The sequence below is a fragment of the Fulmarus glacialis genome, unplaced genomic scaffold, assembly GCF_000690835.1.
Source record: "Fulmarus glacialis isolate BGI_N327 unplaced genomic scaffold, ASM69083v1 scaffold11785, whole genome shotgun sequence".
Classification (NCBI taxonomy): Eukaryota; Metazoa; Chordata; class Aves; order Procellariiformes; family Procellariidae; genus Fulmarus; species Fulmarus glacialis.
Genome location: NW_009211191.1, coordinates 8,617 through 20,445, shown reverse-complemented (window position 1 = coordinate 20,445; position 11,829 = coordinate 8,617). Strand labels below are relative to the sequence as shown.

The 11,829-nt window shown below is 45.9% G+C and overlaps 1 protein-coding gene across 1 annotated transcript in view; it reads right to left on the bottom strand.

Moving 5' to 3' along the window:
• FLNB (filamin B, beta) overlaps positions 1–11,287 on the bottom strand; it is a gene marked incomplete at its 5' end in the record, with an annotated part of 48,411 nt that extends 37,124 nt beyond the window's left edge. The window contains 8 exons of the mRNA XM_009577438.1: positions 623–760; positions 2,470–2,667; positions 3,940–4,102; positions 4,883–4,960; positions 5,704–5,822; positions 8,921–9,068; positions 9,959–10,056; positions 11,039–11,287. Of these exons, the coding sequence (XP_009575733.1) occupies positions 623–760; positions 2,470–2,667; positions 3,940–4,102; positions 4,883–4,960; positions 5,704–5,822; positions 8,921–9,068; positions 9,959–10,056; positions 11,039–11,287 (1,191 nt within the window). The remainder of the gene's footprint in view (positions 1–622; positions 761–2,469; positions 2,668–3,939; positions 4,103–4,882; positions 4,961–5,703; positions 5,823–8,920; positions 9,069–9,958; positions 10,057–11,038) is intronic.
• Positions 11,288–11,829: the final 542 nt, after the last annotated feature.

The following is an 11,829-nucleotide window of genomic DNA, read 5'->3' as shown; positions in this document are numbered from 1 at the left end:
GGGCCGCCCTCGCCACCCCGCTGCACGAGCCAGCGGCGCCGACGCTCCCATCGCCCCAGCCTGCCGTGGTCCAGGCAGGGGGCCACATCCAGAGCTCAGGACACAGCAAAGGACCTGGGGATGGATCCTGGCAAGAGGTCTCCATGTCAGCCTACAGGTTCCCTCAACCCTCTCCTCCCCTGCTCATATGCCCGAGCACCCAGTGCAGCCAGGAGTGCTGCTCTGAGCCATTCCGAGCTTTACGAGAACAGGATTTCCACCCTGCCAGAGACCCTGGAGCGTGACTTGCTCCCACAGATCAGATGAAAACGCAATGCGAACCCATAAAGCTCAGAGGCCACGGCAGGCAAACGCGTGGATTTTCTCAGTTTTGCTAACTGATATGCATTAAAATGTAGATTAGACCTAAAACCAGGTGTAATCTTACGCAGCCCTGCAGATCGAAACCTTCACACTAGACACAAAGTACCAGAAAAACCTTCTGAAATCTGGCTTTTTATAGTGACGCAAATCCCATCAGCTCCATCAGGCCACCATCTCCTTACTGCTCTTCCTTTTTGGAGTCTCCGCTTCCCCCCTTCTCCAAAACACATCCACAGCACAAATTCACCCGAACACTTACTTGGTCCCTTTATAGTCACTCCGAGATCTCCGCTCCCCGCTGCTCTCGTATCAACCTTGAAGTCAGCCTTTTCCCTCATGCGGACACCCTTGGGCTGCAGACCTCTACCAGTGGCACGACACGCATTCGGATTGCAGGCTGCAAGGGAATTTCAGACATCAATACCATCTTTGATACACGTAGCCTAGCCAGCCTGGAACAACCTTTAGTTTCATGTTGACTCAGGGCAACCACAGCTTAGCTTTCAGCACAAGTTTTAACATTATAGCATTAAGGCAGGCGGACAAGAGTCTGCCCAGCCGTTCTCTACGTCCCATGGCTTTTGGGCAATAGTGTTTGGTGCAGCCAGGCAACACCGACTCCCTATAAGGGCCATTTTTTAGAATTAAAGCAAACGTTGAAGCCCTGTTGTTTCCAATTTGATGCCAGTTATCAATACAAAATTTTTACACAGCTATCACGTACAGATATTCACCGTACTAGGCACAATCTTCTTGATGCCTTTCGCGTTGAGAGGCACACTGCAGCATGGGGTGAAGTTTCCCTTTGCAGATAAGCCCCAGTGAACAGTACTATTGCGCTGTTCTTTTAGAAGCACATGACTGGAATAACTGCTATTAGCAAAGCCGAGTTCTGCACGTGCTTCGTTAAGAGATGTCACATCAAAACCCCCTGCTTGTTGCAGTTAACACTTTCAGAAGCAAAGTCATCAAGCCCTCTACAGACCGAAGCAGCCATGGGTAGGGGCAGTAGGTTACATATGGCTGAGCTTAATATTCCTTGACCCCTTTACTCCAAGTACTTCTCCAGGCCTGCAGAGTGGCTACATAAATAAGTAATGCGCACTTATGAAGAGTTTTCGTTACACAATCCCAGCTATCACGTGGTCTTCATCTCCAGAGACCTGAAGGGTTTGAAGAGACTTACAAATAATCACAGCTTCCCCGCAGCGTAAACCCAACATGCATTTCCCCAAAATACGCCGTGCTTACAGCAGGAGCACAAGTCTGCCAAGCAGCTCGTTAGGTTTTTACTCATTTCAATAGCTTACAAGTTTTACCCTCACCCCTGCAGCAGCCAACATCGCTCCGCGTCCTACACTGGACGGTGTAAGCAGAGATCGCATGCCATCTGCTAGCTCTGAAAACTTGGTGGGAGCATACAGGAGGATGCCCAACGTGGAGTGGGAACGGCTCGCAGAGCCCTTACACAACTGAGTCAGACAGCTTGTGGTTAAGCCAGTTTCACTGACTGGGTCACACACCGCTGCAGTTCACTGGCAACTTTCTTCCCCAACCCCAACAAAACCAAAAACCCTTTTGGCCGGGACAAGCTGCAGGCTAGAAGCTTACGAACAGCAAACATGACAGAGCATCCTGCACACCTCTTACCAACTATGAAGCCATTAGCAGTGAAGTCCAAAATTCCACAAATGGAGGGTAGCTCAGGAGAGATGAGCAGAGATCTAAAAGCGTAGGAGCACGTAAGGATGGAACAGAAAGCAAGTTAGGTGTCAGTTAAGGAGGAAAACAGTAAATATAGTAATTTGAGGAACAAAGGTGGAAAACAGCAAGACACTGCATAGCTGCATAAAACACTTCAAAAAAAATACAAAGGGCGGCTTAACGTTCAGAGGTCTAGGCAGAAAGGAAATTCTAGCAACAAAAGCCATATTACTGGTAGAAAGCACTGTTTTACCCTGTGAATACCCAGGTGACCCACTGAATCAGGTCCAATATGTTGAAAGGTACAGAGAATGTCCAAGGCAAGATTCAAGCATATTCTGTCATCACATCCAAGGAGAAAAGTGGCCATCTAACATTTAGGTGCATTTTTAAAAAGCATACCCTCTCCGACGAGAACAGTGCAAGGAGTTTTGGGAATTGCCTCCCCAGCAAAAGTCACTTTGACAATGTGAGGACCAGCTTGAACAGGTTTGTAGGTGCATCGGTAGACTTGGTTGCCTTTGTCTTCTACTGCAACTTCAGCAAGGCTTCTCCCCTGAGGATCCTCCACTTCCACGTTCACGTCACCCACACCGGCACCTGCAAAGCAAACAAACCCAGCTGAGCCTTGCCTTCCCCACAGCAACACACACTGCATTTAGGATCACAGCCAGCCGTCCTCTGCTACCATTTCTAGGCAGAGCCCAAATGTTCAGCTTCTGCTGACAGCAACCAGACAGTCAAGTGGGGAGGGGACAAGACAGGATGGTGGCATCTCCATGAAGCCATCAAACTGACAGGGCTCTGCTGCTCCATCCACAGGGTTTCACAACAGCATTAGGGCACTGAATACACGTACAGCCTGGTTACCCTATTGCTACCACCCCGTAGCACCTCTATCACAGACTAGCCCACAACTTTACCAGTCAGTTCAACCTCTCAAGCTTTGAAGCGGTTTAGATCAAGAGCTCGGACAATGTGCATGCTGGTCTGGACAAGGATCCTTCTCTGCTGGACTATACATTTTCAATTTTGTTCAGACACCTGCTCCTCTCACGTTTTATTCAACTCATCATGCAACAAAAACAGTTTTCCAGATACTTTCAGAGGCCAGACATGTCTTTACATGATTCACACCACTCCCTCTCCCAATTAGAGGCTGAACATAACACTTCCCCTCACTATAACCACATTTAATTTTATTTCTAAGCACCCTCAGGCAGAACGCAATTTAAAATATGCTACTCAGCATATTTCAGTGTTTAAATACCTCAAGTAACTGCCCTAAGTAGTTTTGCATTGTTCTAAATGAATTAGCATTTGTGGCATCTTATTGACTCATTCCTCTAGGCTACAGCATCGGCCTAATAGCAGGCAAAAAGTCACATGATGGAGATGCCCTAATGAAGATAGTAGCCCTCTAATAATTACAATAGAGGTTGAAACCAGTTCATCATTGAAGTATGAACTCAAAGTAGCACTGCGGCAGATTCTTTCTGTAAAGCTAAATACAGAACACATTAAGCGTTTACAGTTTACTCACTCTTCATCCTTCAGAGGTGGGCATTTCACATTCCTGTTTAAAATGAGTTGGGGGAAGAAACCAGCCAGGAACTTGCCTGCTGCCATTCAGCAAGTTCATGGCAAATTTCTGGGTAATGCTTAGCACCTCCCTGCCCCAGCTCAGCTCCATACTTCAAACGTTTCATACACAGCTGAAGCCTCCAGAGCAGCCTGGCTATTAGTTCACCTCTGAACTTGCTGGGGCTGCAAATCCTCATCCACTTCTCAGTTTGTTTATTCCTCCAAGGCTTAGGTTCTCCTCACATTTGAGGAAGCTGCAGGATTTCAGCACTTGTTCATCCTGCTTACCTGCTGTGTAGAGGTCAAAGTAGGTAGGCTTGTTGGCAATGTTCCCTGCCGCCTCCAGTCCCGGTCCCTTTGCTGTTACTTTGCTCGCATCTCCCTGGGCTTTGTCAACGTTCACTTCAAATGGGCTCTTTGAGATGTGCTGCCCGGCAAACAGGACCGAAACCTAGAGACACACAGCGTTAGCTCCAACCCACTGGGCAGAGGCAGAGCTCTGTATCACCATCATGTACCCAAGCGTGGGGTCAAGCACCTGTGTTCCTAGCACAGGGAGTCTATGCCTCAGAGGTGAGAGAGACCATCCATCCCACAACCTTCATCCTGTCCATGCAGCGTAACTGCTGGCCACCTCCTTAAAGTGCTACTGATCACGGGGTATGCTTGAATCTGGATGTGCCAATAACAGGCAGATCACCATCTAGCAATGAAGTGGCAGCAGAAGTTGTATTTATCGTTTCAGGCTGGATGTGGGGACCAGCCACTCAGGCAAGTGCCAAGCAATGGGATCACCCATCATAAACCTGCTTTTGCAGGCATCTGGGGACAGAGCTGGGTGGGGAACCTTCTCTGCAAAACCCCTCTGGTGTACAGTACCATCAGCAAAGAAATGCCTTATAGAAACAACCTGGTACTTTGCATCTCTGTGAAACCCACAAAACTGGTTTCATGAGCTGCAAGAAGTGGCCCCATGTGAGAGGAGGGCCAGCTGTAGCACTTGATTCCCAAACACGCACTTTCTCCCAACGCACACCCCCTTCCCGCTTGAGAAGAGGGCAGCCCAATAGCCCAGATGGAGAATTAAGGCCGCATCAGGTCACCTTTTCTTCAGGATGCCCTGAGTGGCTATTACGCCACCAGTAAATGGGCAGCCCTCAGGGGCTCACCTTAACAACAGGCAGAGCAGTGCATTTAGCAAGAGAATACTCATTATTGACACACAACCTACCTTGTGAGGTCCAGTAACCCTTGGCACATACTGAACTGAATAGGTCTTGTTTTTGTCACTGGACGGTGTTATCTTCGCCTAGGAGAGAAAACACATCCATCGTGGAGCTGTGCCTATGCACACCAGCCTAAGACTTTTCTGGGTAGCGCTTGATACTGCGAACTATTTCCAGAGTCAGCAATGTCAGAGACGTGTTGCTGTGGGAGCAGGGATCCTTGCTACCTCCTCTTCTCATAAGGAAAAAAACCCATTGGTTTTGTGTTTACATGAGAAGAAGCAAGCTACCTTCTCCCCACCCCAGCCCCTTCCCTTGCTGTTAATTGCTCTACTAAGGCAGGCCAAAACTGAGGAGACGTTAAGTCCAGCATACAGCTGTATTCTTCTGGAATGTTGTAACATGATCAAGTGCAGCACTTGGATGAGAAGTTTCTATAAACATTAAAACCAGCATTTTAACTCAAAATGATTCATGGCATCTAAATAGCTGCTTTAGCCATTCTTGCAGAATGAGTAAGGGCAGACAGTGATTTAGTGATGTGTGTTATCTAAAAGCATGTCAGAATGTACTCGGCCAGTCAAGCTAAAGCACTGCAACTACTGGACATTGGAGTTGTATTCCTTAGTTGTAGATAATGACTTTTTTCCCAACTTCATCCAGTAAGGCAATTATGAGGAAAAGCTTGAGGCTTGCACTTTTGATAGATGGTATTTTGCAACTTCTTTTTAGATTACTTATCTGTTAAGACCTCACTTGTGAAAGATGAAGGTTACTGCAAAAACTTCAGCTTTACTTTTCCACACAAAATATTCAACGTACGTACCTCCTCTCGGTTTCCTTCTGGATCCTCTATGAAGACCATCAGGTCTCCCTGCCCAGCACTGATGGTGTCCACCGTGAAGATGGCAGGCTGCTTCACCATGTTCCCGTGAGGCTCAATCCCTGTGAGACAGACGCAGAGCGGCACATTAGCTGTTACTACAAAACTCAAAAGGTAGTTTGGAGGTTACCCACAAGCTGTCCAACCCGTCCTCCCACACAAGCCCCCAGCACCAGCTTCCCCAGGCTGCTGCATGACACCTCTTCACCAGCTGCCCACAGCATCATGCTCACAATAACTCCTACTCTTACAATACAAGCATTTTTAAAAATTGGTTGAATCATTGACGCTCAACTCTCAGGATCTCCTCATCTCGGGATCTCTGACCGAGTCAGGAACCCAGCTGGCATCTGGTTTCAGGTGAAAGCAAGTTACCCGGTTTGTACTGAGGATCAGCCCCACAGCTGGCGAGCGCCCAGCCGATGCTGACAGCGAGCGGGGTATGGGCATTAGCTGCTCTTTAGGAGCTGCTCTGCTTCACACAGCTAAATGCTGCAATGGTGCTGCAGCGCAGGAAGGGCAACCAGAGAGGCAGGAGAGAAATTTTGGGAAGCATTTTGGTAAAGGCATTACCCTAGAGCCAAGTGTGAAAGACTTATTTAAGCGAGACAGTTCTTACCTATACTGTCCCATTTTACTCCATTTTCAGAACCCAGCTGTACATTTATTCCATTTATTATTCTTTGAAAGCTGCTCAAACTACTTCGCCACAGTGAACACTCTACAAATGGCACGCAGGAACCTCTTTAAACCACGAAAATCCTGCAATTCAGTGCCACTTCCACTTAACTTTTAATCAGAGTTTCCTTATTCCTCAGCACAGGGCCTGCTAGAGCATGCATTTACCAGCAGGGTTTCATCATCTCCCTATACGTAGCCCCAGGTCATGACACCTGTCACGGTGGTGTCAGACTGAGTGGGTGGAAGAACTTCCCAAAGTTGCCGGTTCCAGACTAGCCCAAACATATATACCCTTCCGTCCAAGGGAATTACTCCTCGGCTTATTCATAAAACTGTGGGCACTACTGCTCCATAGCACAATTAGTGGAAAGTGCAACGTCTGATAGATTATAAAGGAAGTGGTTGTGAACAACAGAATTCCTGAACTTGTTTATCTTCAGAAAACAATAACTTGATAGCAATGCAAGGAAGATCATGTTTTTACTAGGAAATCTGAGCATTCTGATAAGGTGTTAACAATTGACATATTCATCCTTTCAAACTAAGCCCTAGATTATCATCTAGCTTAAACAGCTATAAATTCTCTCTGCATATCTTCACCACACAAGCATTAGGATACGGTATTCGAGTATCCCTCCTTCTGCAAGCACAACGAGAAGGATTGCTTATCCTCAGAAGACAGCTGCTAGTCACAGCACTTTCTTAGCCTATGTTTCATCTTCTAGATTTTACTCTCTTATCAGAGGTCTGCTTTGGCTGTTAAATGAGAACTCATGGTGCACCACTGATGATCTGCACGATTCTGTACAGTACCTCCGCAGGGTCATTTCACATCAGGTCTACACACAGCAAACCACCACAGTGTCCAGGCTGGTACGCTACAACTGAGACTCATGTTGGGAGGTTATGAGCAACTTACAGAGAAAAACAATAATAAAAAAGCTCAGACTGACCCACTTCACACTTTACAGTCACCTTTTTCTGGAAACATGAAGACCTGTTACTCATTTGTCTAAAAGACCCTGCCCAGTTTGGTACTGAGCCCCTTGCTTCTGGAGTCACCTTTCAGTTCTGACATACATTAGCAGTCAGAATCGTCAATTATACTTAGTGACTCTGTTTTGGCAATTAACTTCAGGAAAACATCAATCTTTCAAGAAGAGCCACTCACCCTTTATAATTTCCATTACAACAGCTCCAGAGCACTGTACATATGAAAGTAGACAACAAAATAATTCCAGTTTTTGAAAGAATAAGAACATGACTAAAGTCAGACTTGACAGATCGAGGCAGGCTGATCAGTCATTTACACAGTAAGTGGAGTATAGGTAGCCTATACATTTGGGGTCTGACAAATGTGTCTATGTATTGTGGTTTGCTGTGGAAGGCACCAACGAAGGACATAAGACCCAAGTAGGGTAAGTGCTAAACCCACTTCTGACTATAGTGACTGCTCTTCAGTGCACAGATAGTGTCCATGTCCATTCCACTAGTTAAGTTTCAATGGAAAATCAAGTTTAAAAAAAAAAAAAAAGTAAGAAAAACAGAAAAAAAATAAGGAAAGTTTTGTTTCTTTCCATTTCACCCAATTCCGAAACCCACCAATTCTAAAAATCTTGAAGGACCAACAGCAGCCCCCAGATCTAAAAAAAAGAAGTTGGAATGGAGAACAAAGTGTAATGCTTAAGTGATGCCTTGCTACATACCAAGCACATTAAAGGTAAAAATCTGTTATTCATTTAGTTGTGACTGTATTCCAATCTAGAGTAGAACCACATCAGAAGTTACAGGAAATTACCCATTTAAAAGGTAAGTTAAAAATAAAAACGTCAATGTAGATCCACAGTTGCATAAACATTTATGGACAAGTCCTTCCAATTAGCAAATACAGCCTTTACAACAAAGGCTCGGCACTATTTGATGTTTGAAGGGTTACCAACCCACCTTTGTGCATGTGCAAACAAAGTATTCACACCTACCGATCAATTCAAATAACTTATTTAGAATTAGCCTACCCTAATACACATCTGCCATCAAGCCTGGGAAATTGGATACTCTGCCTCAGAGAGCCTCCTCAGAGAGACACACAGGTGTAAAGAAGTTTTTCCTCTTTAAAGGAGTGCTTTATGATGAGAAGCATTCACTGCAAGATCAATGACCGTCAGCAGCAATACTGCTAGTTAAATTTCACACCAAGGTCATTTTAGCCCCGTATCACGCTACTTCTTCCAGCTGTGGACTGCAAGGCTGGCAGCTTGCAGAACAGGTTCAGAGACTTTGGGGAATTTACATGTTAGAACTAGGAGTGTCTTTTGGACTATATCCACGTATTTCTGAAACTAGGCACCACACCAAGAGTACACAAGTGAAACTTTGAAGTCAGTTACAGTAGGTCTGGAGTTCAACATGAGCAAAAAACCCCACCCAGCTTTCTGAAGAGTTAAATGCTCCGTGCAGCTTAAGCTCACTGAGTCCTTACCTCTGCCATAAGCCCTTGCTTTCTTTGGATTCAGTTTGGGTTTTAAAGGAGCTCCCGGTTTCAGCTTGGCTTTGGGGAACTGGGACAGGTAAGTCATGACAGAGTGCTCATCCACATCAGGGTGGATAATTTCTTCAGGGGTAATAACCTGAAAGACAGCGCAATTAAGTATATTGTACCAGTGCTTGGTTACCGCGTGTCAACACAGAAACAGAGCCATGACACAGAGTCTTACATTTCAAAACTCCCGCACGCTAATGCGATTTCTTACATTTACTTTCCTTTTGATACACACAACATCATTTATTACCTCATGGCAAGAAAATCAAGGAGCTCATTATGGTCCCAACGTGGCTTGGGGGCTTTTTGTGCCTTGATTATTAGGGGTTCTCAGGAGACTGTGACAAACTAAATGGTAGCAAGGCAAGACAACGGTAGCTATGTTCCCCTCGAAAAGCAACATGGGGATAACTGAAACTGAAAGAATTAGTAATTCATAATCCTGCGTGCTACAGCCCTGAACTGCAGTGCTTGCAAAGTGAAATTTGTGACCAGTCTCTTCTCCTGCTCCCACGATACAAGCTGCTCCGACAGCTTCAGAGACTTCAGCAATTCTATCAAACTTTATCAGCATGAAAACAATCCGGTTTGCAAATACATTGTTCTCTGTTTGAAAGTCATCTTTGCAGGTGATTTCCTCAGCCAGTGAGTTTTTCTTCTGTGGAATTCAATGCATCAAAACAAACTCACTCCATGGACTAACAGAGCAGGGACCACTACACATGCACTTTTTCCCCTACCCTACATGCTGCAACACCAGCTGTCTTCAGCGGAGAGACCTACACAAAATCTTACAACCAGAGCTCTGAAATGCAATAGTGTGTTTCATTACAATTTGCCCTTTCTCAGGCAATTTCACACAAGTAAACTGAAACTTTTGTAAGTGTCCAAGCAACTTCACCTGCTTTCCTCAATCTAAATTCAAGCTAGTTGCGAGTACAAAGCTAACTGCTGTGCAGGCAGCCTGCACAGCCTTACCTGTGGCACACCCAGCCAGTCGTCCGCCTGCTGCATGGCTTCCCGAGCGTTGTCAACGGGTTTTTTTGGGTCCCAAGTCTCCCAGTCAGGGCACAGGCCTGCAAGTACATTTCAATTGTTAGGTATTATCTGCAAAGGAGCTGCCCTAGCTGAAGAAACCAAGTACAAACTCCGAAGCCACTTGTATTATGCTGCTACACAGCAAGACTTTCAGAGCTTTGCAGAAGTAACCGAAACAAGATGAGGACGTGCTGCTTACTGAAACACTTCTGAGACATCAACCATCATCTCCAGGGGCCCTTATGGCAAAGACATTAAAGCCAGTTCAGAGAGACTCCCACCCATCTAGCCTGTCAATGAAAGATGTGTGGCTGACTGAAAAGTTATGCAACTGCACTGCTTTAAATTTAAGCTGTGCAAGAGACCACTCTAAATTCATCACAAATACACCTAGCAATCCTTTATGTTCCATTGGCTCTCCTGCAGCAAATTTGGAAAAGAAAGTTTCAACTGCTTGCCATAGCACCCAAATTGCATTAGATGAACACCAGCAATCGCACTAGCAAGGCTGTTTTACAAGAAGGTGAGGAAACCGTGCCTTTTTCACACTTCATCACATTACTCGTCTTAAGTAGCAGAGCCTTAGCTTGCTAAACACTGACATTTCAGGTAGTGTGCAGCTTCTGGCTGCTCTGTGCTCCCTCTGCAATCCTATTTCAGGAGAACACATGAAGCCTCCTGCTGCGCCCTGAAGTTGAAAGGTTGTTGGCACTTGCTGTGGGAACAAGTCTTTCCTGCATTTAGAAGCCAGCATTTGTGCCTTTGCCCCTTGCACCGAATACAAAGCTTAGACGTGGCGCCTCCAATAATACAATCACACATTCTGCTTTAAGCCAGTATTTCTCTTGGCCAAGTCGTTCACAGCTTGCTGCTTCCCACAGCTAGCCTCTCTGGACTCGGGTTTTCTTGAAAGCCTCATTCCCACCTCCAGCTCGGCCGTGAAAACCTCCCATAGGAACAGCAGAGCAGGCACCAGGAGAGCGAGCAAGGAAACACTGCCCATCAGAGCAAAGAACTCACCTGGAGCACAGCTGTCAACAAGAGCCCCCAGTGCTTTGCCATCCTGCCAGTTTTGATTGAAGTTTGTGATTGGCAAGTAAGGAATTTTGTTCTGGATCCAGCCCAGCAGCCTCTGCTTAGGGGTCTGCTTCTTTGCATCATCATCACCTTCATCCTCCCACACTGGCATGGAAATGGAGTAGTGGAGGATAAGGGTCCATATCAGGCCAAGGATCAACTTCAAGTTTCCATCAACTATGGCTTTACTATCTGGAAGACAAATGACATACATCTGATTATTTCCCACCCGAAAGGAAAGAAGCATGTTTTTAAAATACTATGCCGGCACTCATGCCCAGGTAATCAAGGACAAGAGAAGCGACCCAGGTCACTGCAGGCACTTGCTCAGACAGAGACATCATTCTTCATGGCCTGTATTAGTCGGGAGGGAAGAGAGGAATCCAAGGACTCAGTGTTCTCCAGCTGCCTCGAGAGCTCAGTGCTCTCCAAGGGTGATGTGACTCGCCCTTGAAGCTTTACAACGTTAAGCTTAGGAGAATCGGCAGTTTAAGATCTCTGGTATTTTCCATTTGGATGATAACTGCCACCTGATATTTTTAATGGCATTTGTATCTTATGAAAGAGGCCAAACAGCATGCGATGGAGTTCACAAGAACAGCATCCCAACAGGGGCAAAATACCCCGGGGCATACCTAAAGCACCATTTAGGAAACTGCATTTATACACAAACCTCCCCACACACATCAACAGTTTGCGTTAAAAATGGTAGCAAAAAGAAATGCTATACGATG